We start from the raw sequence: 25,711 nt of genomic DNA on the forward strand, positions 1-25,711 counted from the left end.
TGCTGCTGCTGTGGGGGCTCAAAGCCCACATACTGTTCCTTTTACACGTGGTTTTTGGCCCTCCTCTCCCATGAAAAAGGGGATACTGTAAGAATTATGTTTTTCTCTAAGAGCAGCAGTGGGAAGCACAGGGATGGCGCTGCCTGCACGTGTCTTCCATCCTCGCTGCTGCTGCTGCTAACCTGGCGAGCTGTGAAATCCCATCGCGGTTCTCTAGGGGGTTCACCCTACGGCCTCACGGTGCCCATCCTTCCCTTTTCTCTCCCCATCTGCTCTTCCCCAGATCTCATGCACTGCCGGTGTCCCCGCTGCATCTATCGCTGGCTTTATTATCCTTGTTCTCACAAAAAAAGGGTTATTTGCCGAATACCCCGTCGATTCCCCGTTCCGACCCCAGTTATCCCCGCGCCGTTTCGCTTTGCTGCGCAGGGAGCTGCTGGGCTCCGTGCTCGGGGCCGGGCGGGGAGGAGCCGCCGGGTGCCGCCGTGGCAGAGCTGCGCTGCACGGCGGGGAATACGGCAGTCGGCGCTGGGCTGGAGGCGCGTTTGGCGGCAATACGGTAACGTGAGGGCGGGCCGGGTCCCGCCTGGCTGCCGGCTCTATGGTCCCGGATGTGGCCGCGCCGGCGGAGGGCGCTGTCCGTGCGCTCCGTCTCTATGGCGTCTCCCTGCGGGGCGGGCTCCGCGCCTGCGCGATGCGGGCCGGCTGCCCCCCCCCGCCGAGGCCGCGGTCCCGTTTGCAGAGCGGCGGCTGTCAGCGGTCGCGGCGCCGCCGGTGCTGAGCAGCGCGCCCCGCCCCGCCCCGCCCCCCTCGGCCTCCGCCGCGCCGCTGGGGGGGCTGCGCCGCCGGCACCTGCGGGGCTCCGCGGCGGCAAATGGTGGGGCCGGACGATGGCGGAGCTCCGGGCGGCGCGGCCGTGCTTCCCGCGGGCCGGCAGGAGGCGGCGGCGGCGGAGGAGGAGGCGGAGGAGGAGGACGGAGAGCGGGATGGGAGCCGGGGCCTGAGCCGCGGGAGCGCCGGGCCGGCGGCGGGGCGGGAGCGGCTGCTGCAGCGGTACCTGGCGGCGCTGGGCCCCGCGGCGGGCGGGCGGCGCTGCCCCGAGAAGGCCGCCAACGGGGCCGCCTGCGCCGTGGGGCCCCGCGGGAGGATGAGCAACGGGGACGCCGGCTTCCTGCTGCCGGGCGGGCCGGCGCCTCGGGAGGAGGACGAGGAGGAGGAAGTGAAGCTGCACAACGGGGGCTTCCTCCTCTGCCCGCCCGGCCCGGGGGGCGGCACCGCCGCGGGCACCGCGTTGGAGGAGCCGCTGCGGAGCTGCTGCCTGCGGGGCGAGGCGGGGGGCAGCCCCCCCAGCGGCTCCGCCGCTCCCCCCGCCTTCACGGACGTGAGCCTGAACTCTCGCAACACGTACGAAGTGAGTCGCCGCCGCAGCGCCCCGGAGCACCTGCCTCCCGCCTCCGAGCCGCCGCAGGAGCCGGCAGAGAGGGCCCGGCGGGCGGGCATCGCCGGTGCCGGGAGCAGCTTGGCCGAGTTCTTCAGCAGGTACGGCCGGGAGGGGCGCGGCGGCGAAGGGGCTGTCACCGCTGTACGGACGGTGCGCTTACACTGCAGCCTGCTGCGGGCACCGGAGCGCTGCGCTGTCTGGAGGAACTTAGTGGTGCTGGTGGTTAAACGGATGGGAAATAAGGAGAAACTTTGTGTCGTAGCTCTTGGCCGTGCAGGAGGTGTGTCCTGCCTGTGATAATCTGCAGTGCGCTCTGTTTGTCTTGTCCTTAAAGATGGGAGTTAAACGTTTGCTGGTTTCTGCCAGTTCTTTTGCTCTCCAAACTCTGGGACGCCATTGTTGTTAGAAAGGAGAGTAAGATAAAATTTGCTGACTAAAAAGAGTTGATGTGGAAGGGCAGTGAGTATCAAGGCATGATCTCAAACAGAAATGGGCCTCTTTTGCCTGCCATCACAGAGGGAGGAGGTGGGCTCAGGACTGAACACAGTGGTGTGAGCACAGCTGCGATGCCTGTGCTTTGTGTCAAACACGGACTGTGAGTTGGTCCCCTGTCCCCACTGTTTCTAGTGGGCATTTCCCCCATCCCCCTTTTCCCCACTTTCTTTGCATTGCAGTATATTGCCTTCCCTTTGCCTCCTTGTTGATTGAGAGCAGTAGCTTAATGAACTTCTGGAGAACATTGGCTCCTAGAGAAGGCAGGACTTGGCGTGCCGTGGAAGTTGTCAGCAGACAGGGACACTTTCAGTTTTCAGTGTAACATCTGGAAAAACATAATTGCCACAACATTAATAACAAATTAATGTTGTGGCAGAAGCCAGAGTTGTGATATTGTGGTGAGGGATGGGTTTGCAGGGAGCTGTTTGGTATCCTCTTGCTGGCCCTGCTGGCTGTGCTGGGTGAGCAGTGCTGGCCTCAGGGACTGCCTCCAGCTCTGTGTACGTGTTGGTGAAGGTGCTGTACTTTGAGCTGATCGCATCTGGGCAGCCACAATGAGATTCATTAATGGAGCCTGGTTCTAGTTTTTTTGGTTTTTTTTTCCTGCTATGTTTTTTTAAGCCCAAGCTTCTTTTACGTGATGCTCTTGTGTGCAGAATAACATGAGTTTGTGTTCTTGATGGCTTAGAAAACTGGTAATGAAACTTTATTTTTGTAATTTATGGAGGCAATCTGTTGTTCTGATCTACTTCTGATGTTTTAAAAGCCTGGACTTCTCACTTTCTTAAAGTGTTTAGTTGCCATTGTGAATGGGTTTTTCTCCAGTCCTTCAGAAAGAGAAATTTGCCTTGACTCAGCAATAGGGACTGCAATTATTGGAAATCACCTATGATTGAATGCTCACCTCTTGTCACCCTTCCCTGCAGGTGATTGCTGAATGTTTGAATCAGCAGGGAGTCATAAATGGTGCTGTTCTCCTGAACTTTAGATTATGCTGTGTGTCAGTGTCCTGTGAAGCCTCTTTGTTAAGAGGGCAGCTCGCTTCTGTTTCGTCAAGACATAAGCGTTTTTCTCAGCACTGGAGAAAATGGATGGGCTGTGCTAAGCACAGGTGTGTCTTTTATAGGATGCTTCATGCTTGTAATGCTCTTTGTCTAGTTTACAAGCTGTCTGAAATTCAGTAGCTCCTCTTTTTTCCCCAAGAACTGTAATTGTACGGCCCTTTCTTTTGAAAGGTTGGCCTTTCTTGCTGCTATTTGGTTGAGAACTGTGGGAAGGCGAGGAGGAAGTCTGTGTGAAAGCTCTGTGTTGTAACTGCCTGACCAGATGAACTCCCTCGCCATGGCAGATCTGGGTTAGGAGGCCGCACTCTCCAGCTGCTTATTTCCATCTCCTTAGCTATCAGCCTGGCCTGCCCTGCAGCTCACTGAAATGATCCATGTTCGGTCTTTGTGTCTCTGAACTGGACGAGAAGCTGCTGAGGGGAGGCAGGGGGAAGAGAGCAGCTGTGCAAAATGCTCCTGTGTGGTTCTGTAGCAGGGAGAAGTGCCTGTGCCCTCCAGGTGGGGGGAAACTTTCCCTTTATCTCAGAAAAATTGTTTCTGACAGGGTTTGCGGATATTTTTCAGTAAGCATGGAGTGTAGTATTTCACCCTGGGTGAAATAATTTGGCATGCATGCCAAATTGCTAATCCTATCAAGTCGATGCTAACAGCTTTTTAATGGAAAATAACAGGTTTTGCTGTCTTCTTATTCTAGTTCTTTGTTTCTTTCGGTGTATGAAGTGGGATGCCTCTCATGTGGGGTGTGTGGAGCAGGGTGCAGTGGTAAGGCCCCTCATCTCCGCTGTGCTGCTGCCATGGTTGGGTGCCTTCTGGAGAGTCACCTCTTGTTGCTTTGTACTCCTGCACAGGGTTTGTAGCACAGCTGTGAGTAGGCGCTGTTCTGAGCTCTGTGGTCTTGCATAGCAGCTTACAAGTGCAGCGTTCTTAGGTTATTCAGCTGATTTTAGGTTGTCCCAGTGGCTTATTGTTGAGCACAGAATAATTAAGTGAGGGTGTTAAATGGACAGTAGAACTGAGGCAGGGATGGTTACCAGATCCTGCACCTCTTTTGATGGTGATTTTAGATCATATTTCACACGTCTTTCACAGGCATTTTCTAGACTCTTGTAGCTATTGTTCCTTCCTGAACTGCACATTTACTTGATCAGTGTAGGTACCTGGTAGCTGACAGAGTTCCCGATTGCTTTCTGAGCCCTGGGTTCAAAGCTTAATGTTGACGACAGCAGTGCTACATCCTTTATTGTTGTAAAGCACCATTTTCCCAAATGCTTGTTTTCCAGAATTAATCTAACAAGCTTTTCTTTTCCTGATAAGATCACAAAGAACTCAAATTGTAATTACCAATGCTGGTAGGTCTTTAGAATTTGCTGAGAGCAGCAGTGCTATGGGGTTGCAAAAGCATGCATGGTGTTGGCATACGTATGCATATAGAAACTGCCATTAGTCTCATCCTTCCTTCCTCACTTAGAACTGCTGCGCTGACTGCCCAGCTATCTTGAGAAATCTTCACTCTTGGAGATGGTAAGAAGCTGAATGGAGTTGATGTTTGTAGGAACAAAGAACTGAGAAATTGCTCAACCCCACATTTTCCCCCTTTCTGCGAATGCGGTTCTGTGATTCATTCAGTAGGTAGTTCTTCACAAGCTGCTAATCTTGCTTGGGGAAGATGTCCTTGACAGAGACTATAGAGGCTGCAAAGCAGTTGTCTGAGCAGCGCTGCTCGTGTACTGCAGAGCTGTAGCTTACTTTCCATTTGTTATGAAGTAGCACTTGCACTTTTCGACCTCTCTGACACACCTCGTGTACAGTTGCATCTTGTGAATGCTGAATACAGAATTGATAGTTCTATTTGTATGCAGAGCTTTTCTGGTTCATACGAATTTCCAGGGGAAGAACTGTGTATCTGTTTTGCAGGGTTTGGGTCCAAAAAGAGTTGAGTATGAACTGTCCTTGCTGCCACAGATCTTCCCACCCTTCTGTCTGTGCAAAGGTCAAAGAACTGTTTGCTGGAGTTTTGCAGGGATTAATCTATGTTTGTGTATTTTCTTTACCTTAGTTCTTGTTGACATCCTGAAAGACTTGTGTTTTCTTTTTCTGTCCAGACCTGGGGGTTAGGAGTGAGAGATAAAGGGAATAGGGGTTACAGAGTTTGTAACAGGTCAAGGAAATATAATGACATTCCTTTCAGAACCTGAACCCAAATCTTAAAAGCATCACTGTCACTTCAACCATAATTCTTTTTTCCCTGAGTTAGAGACACATTCAATTTCTTAGAAATAAGGAAAAGCATTGGTATGATCAAAATGTAATTTTTTCCATAGGTTCTTCCCACACAGTTCACTAAGAACAATTTATTTTGTGAAGTTGTGTTGACAAGGCGGCCAGTTTCTGGCTTTCAGTCATATGAATGACAGGTACTGGCAACTTAGGGATATGCAGTCTTCAAAGTAAGACAAACAGTACTAACTGTTTCAGCTCCAAACTCTGCTAGTAACTGCACACACAGTAAACTGTACTAGAATTGTATGACTTTCTTAGTGCACATGTAAAAGCTTTCCACAAGTGTTCTGCTATAGTGACGTTACCAAAATGGCAGCAGCCTTGTTCTTCTGAGTGAACTCATTCTGAGCAGCTGAAGAAAACCAGCAAGCTCTCAAGGTCTGAGAGTTGAAAATAGCTGTAAGACAGTTTTGAATGGGAAGTGGAGCAGATTGCAGAGCACAGGGTTGTATCCCTGGCTTGCTCTGAGCTTTAGGTGTTGCACAGGTGGCTTGCTGCTCCTCCTGTTCTGTAGGCAGCTGAGGGGTGGCCAGGGGAGTATCTTGCTCACTTTGTAAAGCAGTCATCAGATGACACTGAAAGGAATCGCTCGTGCACATTAATTTAAGCAGTATAACAGATCAATAATGTATTCTTGCATTCTGTAACATCTGTATAATTATTCCTACAACAGTGATGTTAAGTGTATCATGAATTGCTAACTATGCTAGAATACCTGGTATGTTTATTGGCAACAAATCACAGTAGTACATTGCAGCATTAATTGCACAGTCGAGTAAGTGATGGGCACTCCCTGGGACCTGAGAGGAGGCTGGTGGGGACGTCTTGGTGAATGGATGTAAGAATTTCTGTTGTCGGATAACAAAGGGAATGCCTCATCCCCACTGCTGGTACCTGTCTTCTCATCCTGTGTGAGCTGCTGGAGCTCCTCAAGCTACGGACTGACAGATATGATTGGCTTTGTGGGATAAGTGGTATGGCATGTATTGGCTTGTAAGGTATGGAGTGTGGGGATGGATGCAGCAAATGCACTTGGGATGTTATTGATGCAAGGAAGAAAAGGGGCTTCCCCTTAGTGGAGATGAAGCAGCTCTGCTGTTGTGTGGGTAGGGAAAGGGCTCTTCTAATACTGTTTTGTTCATGGTATGTTGCTGGTTAACCAGCTGTGGCTTGGCAGGAATGTTTTCTTGGTTGTTCAAGAAATAATGATAGGTGCTTGACTGGGTGGTAAAAGTTCTCTGTGCTGTGCCTCTGTGATGTAGGATTTTGAGTTTGGCTGCTTGGGCAAGTGGTGATTATTGTTACAAAAGATTAACTATGGAATTTGTTGGGTGTAATGCCTGAAGAGCTGCTGAGCTGCCCAATTAAATATGAAGGTGATAGAGGAGCTTGGCACACAACTCTGTATCGCTAGCTCACTCAGAAGTTATTGTGAGGCTGCACTCATTGTCTTCCTTTACTCTTTTTGTACTTGGGCATCCTGAAATTCACTTTGTACCTGTGTTTCTGACTACTTAAGCCAGTTGATAAAGCTAACCAGTGCAACATCTCTTTTGTTAGAAGCATTATTCAGACATTCAAAGCACTGTTTGCCAGTGAGTTTTCTGGACAGGGTGTTCTGCAGTATTGCTAAACACTGCCTACTCATAAAACTTCTGAGATGTTCTTGTGTCTGTAGTAAAACCTTTTGCTACCAGAGTTTGTAAATCCACTTTTGGACTGGTGTCAGCCAGGAGGAACCTGAGTGGTACAGCTGATCAAATTTAGGCTCTCCGTGGTAATTTGTCTGGGTGTCCTCAGCAAGAGGTCAAAAACCTCCTCCTCCCTACTCCTCAATCATTCACAGGCACTCTTTGGCAGTTTATGAGATTTCAGGTATATCTAATTGTAGCTGAGGCTTTAGATGCTGTTTCTGGTGGTGTTACTGATTTGTGTTTCATTAAGAAAGTGAAAACCAGAACAAACAGTGGGCTTGGTCCTGCAAGGGATGCGCACTCTCTTGATTAGCTTATTATAAAATACATAATACAGATAAGACTGTCAGTTTTTACAGATGCAAACGCAGAAGTTCCTTTGCAGAAGGTGGTTTGGGAAACTTTGAGCTGTCTTAGAGTGGAGAGCAAGGAGAGCTTAGTACTGCTGAAAGCTGCTAAAACTAGCCATGTCCTGCAGTAGGTCTGTGTTTGGAGGTGCTAACATCTACCTCCTTGTAAAGAAGTGGTGGAGGATGTGAGCTGTAAAATAAGTTGAGTTCCTTCTCCAGTATAGGGCAGAGCTTATATACTCGTGTTTGAAACACCTGTGTGCATATATTGAACCAAAAGAGACTGCTGTGATTGGAACTAAAAATGTAGAGCACATAATAACTGCTAAATTTATGAGTGTATTGTTTTGTTCTAAATCTCCATGGCAGGAATTGTAACAAAGTCATAAAACCCTCGTGTGTTAACTGATTGCTGAATCTAGCACAAAGCTGAGTGGAAATACAAGAGTAAAGGATGGGGTGAAAAGCAGATGTGTAGAATAGGGAAAATTTGCTCTTATTTTTCTTTTACCCATCGCACTTTCGAGCCATAATAAATAATGTGAGAAAACACTCCTGGCCGTGGGAAAGTGAGCAAATGGCTGTAACTGAAGTCTAAAACAGGGGGTGGGCAGTGATGGGTGCTCTGTTGAGCACATGGCAGGCTTTCACTTGGATACTTCATGAATTCCTACAAATTGTGTACTATGAGTAAGTAGTTCAAACTAGCACTAGAATTGTGCCCTGGTGTGCAAGCTTTGTAAGCAACTCACCAAAAGGTTTCATTTCTTTTAATGATTCATTATTTATGCTAAGAGTTGAGTTACGTTTGTTTCTGTATATAAATTATTGAAAAGTCTTCTTCAAAGCATAGCAAAGGTAATTGCTTATAGTCGAGCAATACTTTTATGCTACTGTTTCCAAATTGTTGCACACAAAACCTTAACAGAGCAACCAAGGCTTGAGTGTGAAGAAAAGTTGTGGACATAACCAGCTTCTGTGTTGTACATATGGTAAAAACCCACCAATGTGAATGTAGTAATTCATGTTATTCTCTGTTAGAGCCATGAAGGAATTTGGGTCTTCAGAGCTTGTGCTCTGTTCTGAAAGCATGCTTTTAAAAGTGAATAGTTTTGACTTAATGCCTTGATGTCTGTAACAATCCTGGGATATACATCTTCTAACTCTTCAGGCATGCAGCTGTCTGGGTAAGCACTACTGAGTACACCTAAGTCACTTCCTAAACAACTTCTTTCTGCCAATTCAGGTGTCGTAGGCCTATTTTGTACCCCAACAAAGCTTATTTAATAATGAACTGCGAGTGAAGTAAAATAGACTGTGTGCACAAGCTGAACTCTGTTCTTTGTGGAGATGCAAAATCAGTTTCTTCATAATATGTATTCAGTGTTCCAGTGAGATTGACTTGTTACTTCACATTCCTTTTATTCATCTGGGGATTTTATTGGAGTAGCTGGATTTTAACATGCTCATGTTATTGCAGGCTTATGTGGCTTTCCAGTGTTTTTTAACTTTTTGTCATTTTAGTTAAAATAGAAAAAAAACCACAACCCAAAAGAGGAACCAAACCCAAGCAAACAAAAAAAAATGAAATCAAAGCAAACGGTCAAAATCCAAAACACAAACCACACACCACCACCCCCTGAGCTGTTTGTACTCCTCCAGGGTGCTCGTTTGCATCATTATTTCCGTGCTGGATTTCCCTCCTGAGCCTTCATGATTCTGTGACAACATGTTATGTGGGAGGGAGAGAGGCAGCTCACCATGATGGATGTGGTGCTGTTTCTTTCCTGTTGGCGTCTTGTTTTATTGGACTTAATATGAAAAGTTGTCTTATGCGGTGTCTAATATCAGATATTAGAATGTTCATTAAAAAGGAAAATAGAATCAGCTCTCACTTCCTTTGTTGGTTCTGGTTGCTTTCAAATCTTGTTTTCTCAGTGTTTCCCTGGGTGGAGTTGTGATGATCTGATTCTCTGATATGCAAGAAGAAGTAGAATGGTGCCTCAGATCTACTCTGATGGAGGAGGCAAAGCCCTGCTGGGACCTCCGTGTGCCTTGGCTGACTGATTGCTGTCAGGTTGCTCTGCCTTGAGAACATCTGGTTGTAGCTGCATTGCTAGACATGCTATCTAAACAGCTGGGCTGGTTTTCTGGGTAGTTACATTAGTAGTACTTGAACAATGTGCAGTAAGTCCCACTTACTAGGACTGTATTTTAACTTCCTACTTCGCAACTGAGCTTCATTTCACCGTTTTCTTTTTTGTTGTGGCTCCAGCACAATTGTCACCTCCTGCTTCTCTGTACCCAGACTGCCCAGCAGCCTCTCTATTCTTGTTGCCCTCAGTCTAACCGCAATGTAGTGCTTGGGCTGTGGGTTGTGGTTTTATGGTGGGGGTGGAAAGCTGAATCGGAATCCTCACTTTGATTTAAAGCTAGAGGGCTGAAGGCAGAAAAGGCTGTGAGTGCTGTGTCTCAGTGTTACTGTTAAAATTGCTGGACTCAAATGGGAGGTGAAAAATAAAGTTGATTGCTGTCAATAATACAGCACCGTATCTCCACACCAGCAGAGCTATTTTCGTGATGAGTCTTCTGGCAGGCTCTGAGTCTCAAAGCGGAGACTGAAAACCCAAGGATGTGCATTGAGAGTGGACTGAAAAGCAGCTGCAGGTTTTGTTGGGTGTCCAAAGCTGTGAAACACTCATAACCTAGTATTACCTGTGTGCCACAGAGCTGTAGGAAGGGAAGATAAACAATGCCTGATTCCACTATAACAGTAGCAAAGTGCCACTCAAGCAGCATTTAGAGTTCACCAATTTATCTTAGCAACAAAAGTGATTTGGAAGGGAAAAGCAGGGTGGAAACAAGCAGTTTGTGTTCTGTGGGTGCCAGGAGGGCACAGGCCTCAATAGGTAAGGAGAGAGCAATGCCCCTCAGTGTGTCACCGCAGCTGCTGTAACTGTGTGATTGTGACACCCCCTAGTGTAACCCAAACCCTGTTAAGTATAGATTTTTTGCTACGTGGTAGTGATGATATTTTATTCAGTGGCTTTAGGTGGTGGTGTTCATCTGGTACTTCAGCTGGTGTATGGTTTGAGAGCACTTCTGTGCATTACCACGTATACAGCTAAAAGGGAGAAAACACTGCGACTGTCCCTGGGCTTCTTTGAAGTGGAACCTCATTCAGTGAGTCAGTGTGGGGCCTCTTTCCTTCTTCAACGAGCATCGTTGCTCAGTTTTGCAGTGTAGATTTGTCAAGAAGTTTTGAAATTCTCAAGTGGATTTTAAGATTCCTTATCAAAATGCTATTTTCTGGGACTTTTCCTGGGATCTGCAGAGCTCATGAATATTCTAAGCAGCAAATGCAGTGCGCTTCCTGCAGCTCAGTGAATGCAATCTGTAAGCGTTTGCAGATGCTGTTCATTAAACAGCACTTTTGTAAGGCTTCACTGTTGTCACCAGCACATGAGAAGGTGAGATGCTGTTAGCTGCCAAAATAATGTATTAAGAGTGTGCTTCCATCCTGAGTTAAGCAAAGCTTATTTGTAAACCTCCCATTAATTACTCTTGGATTAGAATTCCCATGTGAGGTTGATTCTGACATGATTCAAAGCTTGATCAGGTTTTTTGCCTTCAGAAGGAACAGGCTTTTATGGAACTCCAAACCAAATGATGTATTTTTTTCACTTGTACATTCATGGAAAAGCAAAATCAGGCCTTTCCTTAGTTCACTGCACCATGGAATGTGTGGAACTATATTCTGGAGAGCTTGTTTTAGTGTTAGGGTTGTGTTGTTGGCTTATTAAGTGAAGTTTCTTAAGAACTTTCTTTTCTGGTTAATCGTAAACCAGCTCTGATATGGTGACAGGTTGCCATCAGGGTTAAATCTTCCACTTTCCCCAGGGTGGGCAGCAGTGAGGCAGAGCTGCCAGGTGGTGCTGGCAGCATCCCATAGCATGTGCAGCACCTGCATGGTTGCAGCGAGTGCAAGGAGACAGCAAAGGGGAAAGAGGCGAGTGGTGTAACTTAGAGGAAGTATATCAGGAAGGATCTTGGACTTAGAACAGAGGACAGGAAAAGGTTCCTGCTATGACCACGTGATGGGTGGCTTTCTACAGAGTAATTCAGCAGCATAGTCGTTTGTCTGCTTGAGTGTAACTGCACTAGGCATTGGCAGAGGATATCTGCTAAACTGGAGCTGTGTGTGTCTTCCCTGGTTTTCTGGTCCGTGTTATGGAAGTTCAAGAAATTTAACAGAGTTTGCGGAAAATGTTGGTGAATGTAATAGTTCCTCATTTCTTTTTTAAATCAGCGTGTTGCACAGTGACTTCCAGCTTTTTGCTCTTCAGTTTTCAGATAGCCTGTTAAGTCCCAAACAAAAATGTAGAAGCTGCTGCATACTCTGGACTTGCATTTGGGGAATTGTTTGGTATTGCTGAAACAGCTTTGGTATTGCACAGAGTAGCTTAGGATTCCAAGTTTAAATTGAATGTTAAGTAATTCTGTATTAGTATCCACGTGACTGCAATGAAAGCTACTTCACTGCAAGTTAATGACTTTAAAGAGAAAGAGAAGGTAGCATGTTGTGTTTGCTGAGCAGTAAATCTCTGCAGTGGTGAATTCAGTTTAAGCTCGAAGTAGATAAAAGTATTTATGTGCTCACAGTAAACAAAAATAAAACCTTCCTTTTTTTTTTTATTTTCCCCCCAGAAACTTTTTCACTAAAAGGACAAAGGAACTCAAACCTGCTGTCCAAAGTGCTCCTGGCTGGAAGTTGTTTGGAAAAGTCCCACCCAGGGAAAACCTTCCTAAAGACTCCAAAATAATTCAGCAGGTAAGTGGACTTGCATGACTCTAGGCAGGAAGCTTGCAAGAATTAATGCATGGGTATTGCAGCTCTGTTGCCGTTATCTCCACATTGCTGCTGTGTGGCCATAGGGTGCTCTGGGAAGACTCTTGGGGGTGAGCTACTGAGAAGGAGGAGTTGGAACTTTGACTTCTGCATTCCTCAGCACATCTCAGTGCTTATAAAACATCAGTACATGTTCAGAACTGTAAGCACTGTAAACATTAAAACTGTTTTATGGCTGTTTAAATCAAAACATCAACACTCTTACTAATTATTCATAAAATGTTGCCTCATATAATGTGTTACAATTTTATAATGGTAAAGTGATTGCAAAATATTGTAGTCTTGCTTTAAGGTTCAATTCTGAGTTAATTTGCCTGTTTTGTGCAATAGGAGCCTAGTTAGGCTTCTATATTATTTTTTTATGCAAGCTAGATAATAATTCAGCAAAATTTATCCTCTACAGGCATTCCTGAGTAGTCATGTTACAAAACTGATCTTTTTGGATCCAGCTCATCTTTCCATAGTCCTTGCTTCTTGCCTGTAAGCTTGCTGTGTCAGTAACTGGTGAAAAATTGTGTAGAATTTTGAAGTATGTCATCCTTTCACTTAAGGTGTTTTTTTTAATTTAATCTCTTGAGCTTTTTTTTTTTTTTTTTTTTTTTTTTTTAACTTAAAATAGTCACAGCAGTGCAAGTTGAACTTGTTTGGGATTTACTGGGGTACTAATAATTCCAATTTCTAATGCCAAGTTCTGTTACTGTGTTGATTCTACATTTTCACTGAGTGGCTGAAATAATAATAAAAACAGCTTGGTCTTTAAAGGTGAGGAATTGGGAATGTATCGGTAAAGTTAACATACAACACCAAGGCTGAAAGATTTGTTCACTTAAGAAATATGAATGTCCCTTGTGTTAATGAAAACAGTAACTGAATCTCTTGAGCTGCTTTTTTCTTTGTCTCCTCTCTTAAATTCCATATGAGCTGATGTGTTTGGCAGGTGCAAATAGCTGTGAATGAAGCAGTGTTCAGCCATCTCCTGGAAAGAGCTTCATGGTGAAAGAGGGCCTTTTGGGAGCAACTAAAGTGAAAAATGAGAGGTTCTTTTTGAAGGACTTCAGTGTAATGAGTTGTCACACAATGAAATGTAGGAATATAAGGAAATGATGCTATTGCTGCAAGTGCTATTTACTCTGAATTAAACTAGATGCTTTTTCACTACTTTGAAATACACTTTTCTTATGGAAATGTTTTCGTTTTTGGCAGGAGAGAGCAGGTGTATTTAGTTTGTATGCAGATGAATGGTCTTGGCCTTGTGCTATGAAAATACTGTGCTGGAAATCCAGATGTCTCGTCCATCTTGTGGAATGAGCATATGCACAATGCTTACCAATCATCTGCTTCCCATTTTCTAGCAATGAAGATGTTTGACAAATGAGTTAAATTCTGCAGAAATATTTTTCTTATCCTGTTGCATCTTAGTGTCTGTTTTCCTTTTAAACTGTATTTATAAAATTTGGCTTTTTAAACTTCTGCAAAGTGTCAGAAAAGCAGAAATATTTAAACAGCGTATTGTCTTTAGACATAGTTGAGTTGGTCTTGGAGACTGTGTGGCTTATGTTAGAGTGGTTGCAGAATTAAGATCAGTACTGGATTTGTGTAATCTAGAGAGTTGTATCAGTAATGGGTAATAGTATTAGGTTCTAACTCTAACTAGGATAAAGTATGGATGGTCTCTAGATAAAGCATCATGGTCCTGAAAAACAGCACTTATGAAAGGAAGGATCCTGACTGGTGGCATATTTAGTACAGAGTCAGATCTGCAATATCTGAGAACTCTTGTTAAATTGAGAGGAAGCCCTGATGTATCCATATTTAACATAAATCAAGTGCCTTGTGTGTAAGAGTTACAGTTTAGTTCCTTGTGCATATGTCTTTGAAGTAAAGGCAATAGTTTTTCCTCAAAAGCATTCAAATTTGTTAATCTGGCCATAGCATGGAATGAATAGAGGCACTCTTTGTTACTGACCATGAGTGGAAAACAGCATCTGTACTGTGAGTGAGTGACTGAGGTTCCCAGACTCAGCTCTTCACTATTGAGGATGGAACCAAAAGGGGTGCAGGCAAGAATGCAGTTACAAGGCCTGTAAAAGCTGATACAAGCTTAATTTGTCCTACTCACCACTATTCTGCTACCTGATAAGTGATGAGCCTTGCTCTTAAATTTCCATGTTTCTGTCCTGGCCGGCAGAAGCTTCCCTTGTTACCTGTTTTGGTGAGAATGACAGTAAATTCGTAATTGCGTCTAAATAATTGTGGCTCACAGTCTGTCAGGAGAGGTTGCTGTACATAACTTTGCAGAGGAGTCTGGTGGTGATTGCAGTGTCTTGAATAACTTCCTCCAGAAGTCTGGAAACTTAATTTGGGATACTCTTTCAGGCATTTTTCAGACAACAGCGTAGCCAGCTCTGCCTTCAGAGACTTTCTGATGAGCACAACTGTAAATTTCTCTGATAGCATATGTGGAAGATAATTACTTTGCCCAAAGCACACTGCTGAGCCTGCATGTTTGTGGAGGTGGCAGAGCCCCTTGCAGCTGCACTGCCATCAGCATGCTCAGGGTGCAGTGCTTGAGCTCCAAGTGGGCCAGAGGCTGAAAGGTCTTGGCAGCCGCCTCTGCCGGCGCTCAGCTGTTGGCACGCACTGCTCCCCTTGGACTTGGAGCTGCCCAGGCAGGATGTGATTGAGGCCAACTCTTTTACTGGACATCTCCCTCCTCTGGGCTTCCTTCCTTCACTGTTTTTTGTTGATTTTTTTTTTTTTTTTTTAAAAAAGGGAAAATAGCAACTCTTTAGGGTTGCAGATGTCACATGCATTTGATGGTTTTAGGAAGTGTGCCTTTTTTCATGAACTGCAGCTAATAAAACCAGCCGTTATGAGATGTATGTGGTCATTAATGATCAGTTGGGTACATTCTTTTCAGTCTGTAAAGAAATCTGCTTTCAATTAGACCTCCAAAGTATTCTAACACAGAAGCATTTGAAGCCAGAACTGATTTGCAGGATGATGTGTACTGACTGAAGGGCAAGTTCTGTTTGGAAAAGCAAACTGAATTTAATTTTTTGTCCTTGTGGTTAAAGAAGTCTGTATTAGTGATCAAAATAATTCTCAACATTAAGCCGTTATTTTAGCTCTTTTATTAAAGCACTCTTGAATATTTTTTTGTTAACGTGCTTAAAGTTGTGAAACTTCCTTTTCCTAATATGCCCAGGTTAAGGTAAACTCAGAATGTGTGAGTATGCAGTGCAAGGCAAACAGAAGTGAAGCATATACCGTGTCTGTTTCATCAAGAGTTTTGATGGAGTTTAATGGAGTACAGCCAGTATCAGCCTTATATGAAGGGGAGCTTCTGTTCAGATCTGACACATGAAAAGCTTGCAGTAATTTATCGACTGCTTCTTTGGAAGTAAAGTAAAATAATCTTTTCCAAAAGCTGTCACCTTGTACACAAGATGGCAGGTTATTAACTTTAGACCATCAATTCAGCGCTAACTGTGATTTAGATGACTGTCTAATGTAGTTTGTTTCCTACAGCTAACCTCTGAAAATACTCGGTTTGGCTTGCTGTGAAATCTTAAAAGCAAAAACTAACAAACAAAAACACCACCTGTATATGAGGGCTAATAAACTTGTGCATATTTTTCTGATGTTGCTATATCCCATCTGAAATCTAACAGTGAAATCATTCACTGATTCAGCACAACTCCCATGGTCTCACAGGGCCAAGAATTGTCTGAGGCTGCTCTTCAGAGAAACAGATGTGTTTTCAATCAGCCTTCAGACAGCTCAGGCCTTCTGACTTGCAATAGTAATGCTTCAAGCCAGTCACTGTGGTTCCAATTTAAACTGTGCATGAAGCTTTAAAGTGTGTGATGTGTTTGTCAATGAATCTAAGGATGGAATATCTGAAAAGTACGTAAATACAAGGCTGAAAGTTTTTCCGTGAGTGATTATCTAGATAGAGATCACGCTGGCTCATCTTGCACGTGCTGCTGGAAAGATAGAAGGAGAAAGGCAAGAGTTCTGCCTGTTCCTCAGATACAGTCAGAAATACATTGGTAACAAATTTCCCTGAGACGGGGATGGACAATGAATGTGTTGTTAAGTCTTGTAGCACCTAAATAGCATTTAGTCTGCTAGTAGGAGTGAAAAGACTGTGATGTTCTTATTTGCAGATGTGGTAGTGGTTAGATTCTCAAGAAATGTGTGTCATCTTTCCAGAGCATATGTGCAGTCAGAAATGCTGCACTACAGGTAAAACATTTGTGTTTTGAAATATTTCAAGGACCTTCCCCTGTAATTTAGGCTTCAGTAATGATTATCTTGTCAACAAAGTGGTAATGAAGCTTGTAGGATCTCAGACAAATGTTCCTCTGTTTGCAGAAAGTACATAAAATACAGCCCAGCTACAAAAACTTACCTATCTGCTTTGACAAGGAAAACTTAATCAACGAGGACTTCTGGGTCTGCTTTTTGACAGTACAACTCCTTTTCTACTGCACCTTTGAATTCCTTTAGCAAAGGGTGACAAAAGAATTATGATTTCTTCTCTTAAGACTTAAGGTTTTGCAGGGTTAGCAGACAGCTTGCTAAGCTTGATGTGCTGTGGTAGCAAAGTCATTGTTCAGGTTGGCTAGATCAAATTCCAAGAGCGTAGGAATTAGCAAAAAGATGCTTTTGATGTGGTAAGGATGTACATGTTTTAAAATTCCTGTTTTTTAAATAAGCTTTATCTTTCTGAGGCTGGTATCGTATTTCCATACTGAAAAGGAGAAAGTAGTGTGGCAGCATAGATGGAAGCCTTCAGATTTCTCTTCTCCTTTGGTATGCATGGTGCAAGAAGAAGACAGAAATAACATTGAAATTGTGATAAAGAGCTTGACTCCTTTCACTCTTCCTGGTACTATAATAAAATGCTTGTGAGCAATGGCTTTGCCCATTTAGGTGCTCCTCTTAAGCTCAAACTTTTCCATTAGATAGCCGGGTTCAATCTAGAATGGAAGCCTACAGAGCTTTGGCTGTATTGGGTCTCCTGGACATACTATTGCCTGATCACCTCGTTCAAATACAGTATAAAGGACTACACATTGTTATTTATAATCTTAAATCTGTCCCTTGTAACCCAAGTGACTGTTTAGAGCCTTACAACCGTGTCCAGGTTCTCAGCAGCTTGTTGGTCAGGTTGAAGCATGATGCACTTCTGAGCTTTCAATGTAGAAATACTGTCAGACTGCAGTGGCAAAAAGTGGGACTTAACAGTATTCAGTTGGGTGCAAAATGCAGTGTAAGATGAATGGAATGAATCGTGGAAATGCAGGTTCAGAGCTAACAGTTTCTGGAATGTCAAATTCTAGACCATGATTTGTTCTTTCTCACAGTGTACCTGCTGAGGGTAGTGCTGAACACGCTTACAGGTGGTGTGGACTAGGGAGGGATGTTACACCAACACCTTTTGTTTTTCACTTGAGAAAAGTGCTATGGAAAAAGATCTCCTTTTGAGCAAAGGTGCTGTTGGAATAAACTACATAATATCACTTAAAAAATAACCCAGTGGGAGCTTGTACACATCTTGCTTAAGTGTGTAGTCTTTTGTGGTTTTGTGTATTTTGAGGGCTGGAGGAGGAGGAACAACTGCATCTATTCTTTAAAGATAAGCACTTGATGTATGAATTTAAACTGCAGCTTGCATGTTGCTGTATTATAATGGTCTTTTCCTTCATTTATTCACTAAGGCTTTGCTTCTGTTTTTCTCATTAGGATGACAATTCTGGCAGTCTTGCGTCAATATCTGCTCTCAGTCTGTTAAACACAGGGGTATGGAATTTAATATGTTTTTTTTTAGTTGTATTCAATGCCATGCATGGGACTATGTAGCACTCATTAAAAATAGAACCAACATCACATTTTCACAGTAGCATGAATATTTTATGGCACTAACCATCAACTCATTAGATACCATTAGTAAAAACAAAAAAAAGAAAAATAACTTTCACACATGAATCTCACTAACAACTTCAAGTGATAGAGTATTATTGCTTACTAACATACTGCATGTTCTTGAATAGCAGGAGGTGGAGTAAATTACTGTCAAATTCTAGCATTGCCTATGATTGCTGTGCGTCCATACTTAATGGTAACAGTTGTTAAAATGGCTTACATTTTTATTTTTGAACACTCTGTATGGATTTGACAAATTAATATCCTCTAAGCTTATTTTTCCCATCTTTAAGTCACATGAGCAGTAGTGCTTCAGAATTCCAGATGCTTTTAATCATGTTTTCCAGTATAAAACTGAAACTGTAGAAAGGTGTACCTGCTGAAACTCTTGTTACGTGGTGTTCTATCTTTCATTTGCTGAGACTGGTTTGTTTCTGAAATTGGTCCAATGCATCTGCCTTTTTGAAAACAATTCAGTAATCCCACGCTTGATGTTAAACAGGAATAGCACAACTTTGCTGCTTTTCATTCTGTGGATCTGTTACTGTATGTGAAATAGAGCAGTAATGTGACTGCTCGCTGATATATGATGCCTGTGGTTCATGTTACATGGTTCAGGTTCTCTCATCTCTTCTTTATTGGGCCCAGAAGCCCGCAGCTTCACGTGTTTTTGTAAGGAATAAGAGATGAAACTTGAGGCAACTTGTGAAAGATCCATTTGGGGAAAGTATAGTAAGTTAAAGATGGGAGACAAATGATGTGAGTTTGGAAGGTTGATCTAGAAACTTTTCAGCATCTGTTTGGTTTTTATCTCCTATTACATGAGACACGGTATCCTTCCCTGCTTATAATCTGGAAGTAAGAAACAAATGTACTGCTCTGTCTGTCTGAAAACACCTGCTTTCTTAGTTCTGAAAAAATACCTAGAGTATGACTTAAGAGTCTTTCAGTGATATCTGTACTTGCTATAAACACCATCTTGTTTTAAGTGACTTATAGTCAGTTCTGGTTCAGTAATTTTAACATACATCTTGGAGTTCAGTGTGCAAGACCTGGCCCTTATGCATTAAGCAGAAATTCTGCTTAAATAACTTAGTTACAAGTTTTACCAAGGTGATGTAGGATGCCTTCCTAAGAGACTCATTTTTAAAAAGGAATTAAAAAAGCTGCAAATTGGAGTATCTTTTTTGTACACACAAAGGCAGCTCTAATAGCAAAAGGCTTCCTGCCCCATTTACCTATTACCTGTCTAGGTTAATAGGCTTATCTGTATTTGTGTAGGAATAAAAACTGGAAATTCTAGTCTGTTTGCATATCAAAGTGCTCTTACTAAGTTGTCACAGTGTTTTTCAGGAAAAACATGCTTTTTAATTTGTTTGAAGCTTTATGAATGACAGTAGATGAAAAGATGCAGTTCTGGCATTATAAGGAGACAGTTAAAAGATGTGTGATTTCTAGATTAGATATTAGGAGGGAATTTTTTACTCAGTGGATAGTTAGGTGCTGGCACTGTGGCCTGGAGAGCTGTGGATGCCCCATCCCTATAGGAGCTCAAAGCTGTGTTGGATGGGGCCCTAAACCCTGACCTGGTGGAGGGTACCCAGCCCATGGCAATGAATGTGGTAGGACTGCATGGGCTTTGAGGTCCCTTCCAACCCAACCATCCTGTGATTCTATTCAAAAATAGAATCACAAAAAATAGGAACTATTTTTGCTTGCTATTAAAGCTGATACTTGTTTTTTATCTATTTTGAGATACGCTGCAATAAAGAATTTTTAGGAATGAAATTCTCTGTTGTGATACATGTAACGCTTCCAAAATGGTTATTTTTTCCTCTTGTGAACACATCTTGCAATCGTAGCTGTCAACTATTCTATCCTGTGAGCTATGTCCTGCATCTTATGTTCTTGCCTTGTCAAGTGTTTTAAATTGCATTTTTACCTTTCAAGTAAAATTCTGTGTCAGCTGTAGCTTTTTATCCAGTGCTGTGTATTTCAGATCCTTTATCAAATGCTTATTGGAATTTTTAAGTCTAGTAACACAAGGAGAGACCCATTCCAAAAAAGGAATCAGTATTTTAGTTGTTCAAATTAATGAATTTCAAGCATGTCTGAAGATTCTTGGATCCAGTCTTTCCTAGTGGATATGTTTCTTGAGCAAGAAGTGTCTTCCATGTGGAGGTTCTGATATTTGGAGTATATTTTGTCTAGGGAGATGTACAACCTTGACAGTTTGAGCTTGAAGTTATTTTGGTGGCTGTTTTCTAGTAATGCTTAGAATTTTCACACTGCAAAAAAACAGATGTTTATAAAACATCCATAGTTCCAGGAGTACAGTCAGGTCATGACTTTTGCCTTTTGTGGAAATCACTGTGAAGATTTTTATGCCTTTTTCCTACATGTTTCTTACCTGTTAGCCTTGATAAGTGTGTCAGTTCCTAGCATATGTGACAGCCAGGGACACTAGTATCATTCAGGTGTCCAGTTTGTAATAAGATGGTGAGAATGACTTCATTTCTTATGGTCTCTGGTGATTTTATTTAACTTATATTCCTCAATACCTAATTCTCATGGATAAAAAAGTTGCTTCCAGCTCAACTTCTTCATCTCTGATCGCTCAGTGAACTTAATTTTGTCACTTCTGTGACAAAGTACTGGAAAGTATAAGAAATTGGTCAAGAAATAAGGTCAAGAAATTGATAGATAGAAATGCTGCTGCTGTCAGTACTGCAGCTGGATGCTGGCCATGGGATGCTATCATTCCCAATTAAGAATATACTACAGTAGCCTGATGTATACAAGGTAGACAGAGTGCCTGTAATGTCATATGGTTTGAGGCAGGATTAAATAATTTTAGGGTCTTAAAATATACATGTGCATTTATACAATGAATTTTGAACTTACTATTTTTTCTTGTGCTTGTGTAAACTACAGTAGAATTAACAGCAGTTATTTAAATCCAGTTGTTGAAGTTCTTTGTGTTATTGGATACATATTGTTTTCGATCAAAGTTGTCTTAGGAATTACCCTTCCTGAGAGGATTTTGTTGTAGGAAATCTGTACAGCCTATTGCATGTGGCTGTACCACTGAAAGCACAGCTGGGCCTCTGATCTCGGAAGCTTTTAGGGTGGGCCTGTCTAGTACTTGGCTGGGAACCTGCTTGGGAATACTGAATGCTATCCCTCTCCCAAGCATGTATGGGGCCTCTGTTCTTGGGGTCGCTCAGAACCTGGCTAGGCAAGGCCTTTTTCAGCCTTGCTTTGAGCAGGGAGCTGGGCTGGATCCCATTCATCCTCATTGATTCTGTGGTGATTTTCTCTTGTGGGGAGTTTTATATGACTTCCTCAGTCATGCTTGTTGGACCACTTCGTTGGACTATGCCCAACGTGGAAGAAAAAAATCTTGTCTGAAATCATTAAAATAGGTAGGTTAAGAAGGCTGATGGGAAGAAAGCTTTAAGCCACCTTAAAGTGAATCAACTTTGTCTTCTCTGGAAACTTGAAGCTGTGTTATCGTTTTTATAAGAGGTATTTTCCCATTTATCTTTATGGACTTCAACTGCGTACAGAGCTCTAAGCTATGTTTAAAATTGTTAGCTATGTTTGTTTAATGTCGCTAGTGAACACCGAACATGTAAAGTTCTCTGTTTGTTCCTGGAAGAATAAATATGTATGAGGAACTACGTATTAGGTGAGAGGAGCAGTTTTTATAGAAGAATGTTTGATTGGGAAGGTATATGACCCAACTAGTAACCTATTTTTATTTTTGGTGACTTAACTTGAAAGTACTTTACTGAAATACCTTGAATTTGTTTTCTTTAGAAGATATGCTAACATTCTGTTTGAATTCCAGCACACAGAAGATATGTAGTGAACCTATCTATGTAACCTTCATGCCTAAAAATATGAATCCACAAGCTGCCTTTGCTTGGGAAGAAGTTAAGTCTTCTCACAAACAAACTTTTTTATTCGCTTAACTGTAAGAATGAGTTTTTCAGTAATTTGGCAGTAATTATTTTATTACATGGGCTATTAAAGAGGTAATGTGTAATTTTTGAGGCTTTCATTTGGCTCTGTCAAGCTTTTTTTTCCCTAAAGATTGTCTCATTTTTGTTTCTGTGAGTTGTTCTGAGGAAAAAGGAATAGTTTTTTTTCTTCCTCAATCTTCTGTGTATTAAAAACTTTTAAATTTTTCAAGTAGATTGCATGTTTTTACTTCGGAGGAAATAAATGATGTGAAACAGCCTGTAATTCTAAATATAGTTCTGTCACTGAGTACAGAGTAGGTGGTTCTAGGTAATGGGTTCAGTGCTCTTGGTAAAGGCTTTGTGGACAAGAAGAGTACAGCATCTTAAGGGGAGCTAGGAACAAGAGGAAATACATTGTAATGCACATTGTTGGTTAGTGTGTTTTTACTCAGCTTCTCAGATTATTTAAATATACATGCTCACAAACTATTATGGGAAGATTATGCAGGTTTTCTAACTGTAACTCACACCTAGATGTTCTGTAGTAACATTGAACTAGGATAGACTAAATATTAAGTTGATAGAAGAAACTGCCTTCTCAGTCACTTTTGTTTAGCAGTTATGGAAAGCTGCATTGTCTTGTGATACATTATTTCAGTTTGTATTGTTAGTTTCTTGCTGTCTGAAGTGATTTGATGTTATATATATAAATATTACTACTAGGTGTTATGCTCACTTGGTTGGGAAGTTAAAAATTCATTTTTATCAATAATATTGTTTAGGAATATGAAGCGCGGACAGGAAGAATGTATAAACCTCCACCTCCATCAGCAAGGCGTAAAAACATTGAATTTGAACCACTTTCAACTACTGCTTTGATTCTGGAGGATCGACCAGCGTAAGTATAATTCTACTCTCGATCTGATGATGGCTGAATTTGTTAGATGTGAAACTTATCTCAGCAGAATTATAATTCTTACACAAAAGCATGTGTGTTATTCCATTCTACTTAATAAGCTAACAAATATCTCCAGAAGAACCTGCAGGTATATGAGACTATGAGAAATTTTCTCAACGTAACAGGGGTCACTGGTAAGTTATCTGCTGTGTAACGGGACAGTGTTGTAGGTACCCCTAACCAGGAAAACTACTGAAAACTTACGGATTTCTTCCCTGCCATCTTAGTGTGTACTCCCTTCTCCTTCATTCTTTCTGGACAATTACTTTCCTAGATCAATAGGGAAGACTTAATAGTGGCAGTTAGCACCTCAGCAAATTTGGAGGTGGCCTACCAGAAAAAGAAAGAAGTATTAAGTAATAACAGGGGTAAAAGAATTGCTTTTGAAACATAAGAAATAAAAAATGAGTGTTAAACATTTCTGACATGAAGGTACTTGGCCACTATAGTTAATATCTTGGTACCAACAAAGCAAAGGAATTTCTTAAAACTGTTCCTTGCTGCAGTTATGTTCTCTGGGCTCCTTAAAACTACAGTTGAAGGCAATAAAACAGGAACTGTAGGTGCAACAAAAACTGAACTAAATGCAATTGAAAACAGTAATGAAAAATGAGTAAAACATTGTTTGATCCATTCAGCTATATTGCCTTCAGCAGTCTGAAAGAAAGAGGAGAGCAAGGTGACTAGGAACACATACTGTGAGGAAAGCAAAGCAATCAAAGATTTCAGATCACACCTCAAGAAAACTTGTGATGGCACTCGTTTGCTTCAGTTAATTTCCATTAAGAAATGGCAATTAGAAGCGTTTCTTTGGAGATTCTCTCAAGTGGTTTATAAGCTCCTGCAATGCTAAGACAGAAATATCTGGCAAATATCTTGAACAGTGGTGCAGATTAGTGTAAGCTTTTGTAAATGAGTTATTTCCTTTTATTCTGTGTTAGAGACAAGGACAGTAACTGTAGTATGTCTATAAGAATGCCTTTTCTACTTGTTTCAAATCTGAGTACTATTTCAAGTGTATAGCATGTTGTCATGCCATCCTTGAAAAGAAATTCTGCTCTCAGTTAATTCTGAAATATTAAGAATGTGATCAGTTCTACTTGTAAAACATAAAATAAAATTTGAGTCCTTTTTTCTGTGTTAAGTTACAGAAATGTCTTCTGTTTATTGTGAAACAAAGCAAAATAAAGATTAGATAAGAAACTGAGACCAAAACTTGTGTTCAGTTTTTGTTTCTGAAATGAGACTAGACAGTCAAAAGGAATTGTGTATTTGGCAATCAGGATCACTGTGCAACTGAAAGAAAAAAATAAAAATTGAAGCAGTCTAATTGATAGTTCTGTAGCATGTGTCCTTAATCTTAGAATTAGTGTGATTGGGCTCTGTCCTTTGTTTCTTTTGTGATTCCATCTTCCCCTTACCTGTTATTGAACAAACAAAATCATAGACCTGGTTATGCTTAATGATTGAAACTCACTCATGCAAAGATTTATCAGCATAAGTGACTGCATGAAGAACATCAGTATTTTTGTATTGCTTCATGCAAACTTAATTTGGACATTATTTCAAATGTTCAACAAAAATAGTAACTTCAGAGTCTGGTGACAGACAAGGAAGAACAAAGCCTTCTAACAGATTATTTTTCTAGTATTAGTTGAAAGGAAAAAGTTAGAAATGTGGAGATCTTGGCTGTACCACAGTGTGGCTTAGGATAGAGTGCTCTTGTGTCCTGGCCGTGCCCTGGAGGAAGCTGTAGGACAGCAAATGAACAGAAGTAAGAACCTGGTAGTTCTGAATAAATAGCAACCTTACACTGTGGTTACTGAAGCACTGACAAGAAGTGTGACAACTCCAAAGCTTGCTTTAGAAAGAAACCAAATTAAGGAGCTGTTTTGAAATGGTTCAGTATGTTATTTGTGCATGTTGAATTCAGGAATAACTTGTTTTCAGAAATCTTCCTGCCAAATCAGTGGAAGAGGCTTTACGTCACCGACAGGAGTATGATGAAATGGTGGCAGAGGCAAAAAAACGAGGTATGTAAACTGCTAATCATCACTATAATTCTACTTAACTGTATAGCAAAAATATCTTCTGGCTGGTAGATACAGGAAAGGACAACCTTGTTTGATATTCAAGATTATTTTCTTGAAAGCCAAGCATAATTCTCTTCCTCCCCCCCCCCCCCCCAATTCCAGCACAATGAATGTAACTAGGATCAAAAATCAGCTTTACTTTAAGTGAAAGTTTGATTTTTCTTTTTTAAACTACTTGCATAATGTGACTGTGTGAAAACCTCTTGTATACTTAGACTCCTTTTTTTTTCAGCATTGTTGCTGCAGTACTTGCTGAGAACTAAAGTAGAATAAAGCTGACTGCTTTAAGATGATTTTTTATTTACAGGCATTTGATATCAATTTCATTGTGAAGACAGATGAAAACCTTGTTTTTCAAATCAGCTGTATCTGTGAATCTTCTTCCAATAGATCTGCTTTTTGAATTAAAAACATTTGTTTCATCTGGGTCTGTGGCAGTCTATGAGTAGTTTGTTGAAAGGACTTCTGTATTCTTATGCTTTAGTGTTCAGGGAATAAGCTATTTTAAGAATTTGTGCTGCATAT

At 41.9% G+C, this 25,711-nt stretch overlaps 1 protein-coding gene across 4 annotated transcripts in view; it reads left to right on the forward strand.

Annotated features, from left to right (window-relative positions):
• The first annotated feature begins 696 nt into the window (after positions 1 to 696).
• The window catches only part of TBC1D12 (TBC1 domain family member 12), a 34,783-nt gene continuing 9,768 nt past the window's right edge, over positions 697 to 25,711 (forward strand). For 3 of the 4 annotated variants that reach the window (XR_014948884.1, XM_015867108.3, XM_085555163.1), the window contains exons 1-5: positions 697 to 1,539; positions 12,032 to 12,155; positions 17,988 to 18,044; positions 22,918 to 23,033; positions 25,044 to 25,126. Coding sequence is in view for 3 of the 4 variants with exons in the window: in XM_015867108.3 (XP_015722594.2) it covers positions 875 to 1,539; positions 12,032 to 12,155; positions 17,988 to 18,044; positions 22,918 to 23,033; positions 25,044 to 25,126 (1,045 nt within the window). In the remaining variant the exon portion in view is untranslated. The remainder of the gene's footprint in view (positions 1,540 to 12,031; positions 12,156 to 17,987; positions 18,045 to 22,917; positions 23,034 to 25,043; positions 25,127 to 25,711) is intronic. The other variant, XM_032445623.2, reaches the window with a different exon arrangement.

This window comes from Coturnix japonica, chromosome 8, assembly GCF_054131305.1.
Source record: "Coturnix japonica strain WE chromosome 8, WE-NBRP24, whole genome shotgun sequence".
NCBI lineage: Eukaryota > Metazoa > Chordata > Aves > Galliformes > Phasianidae > Coturnix > Coturnix japonica.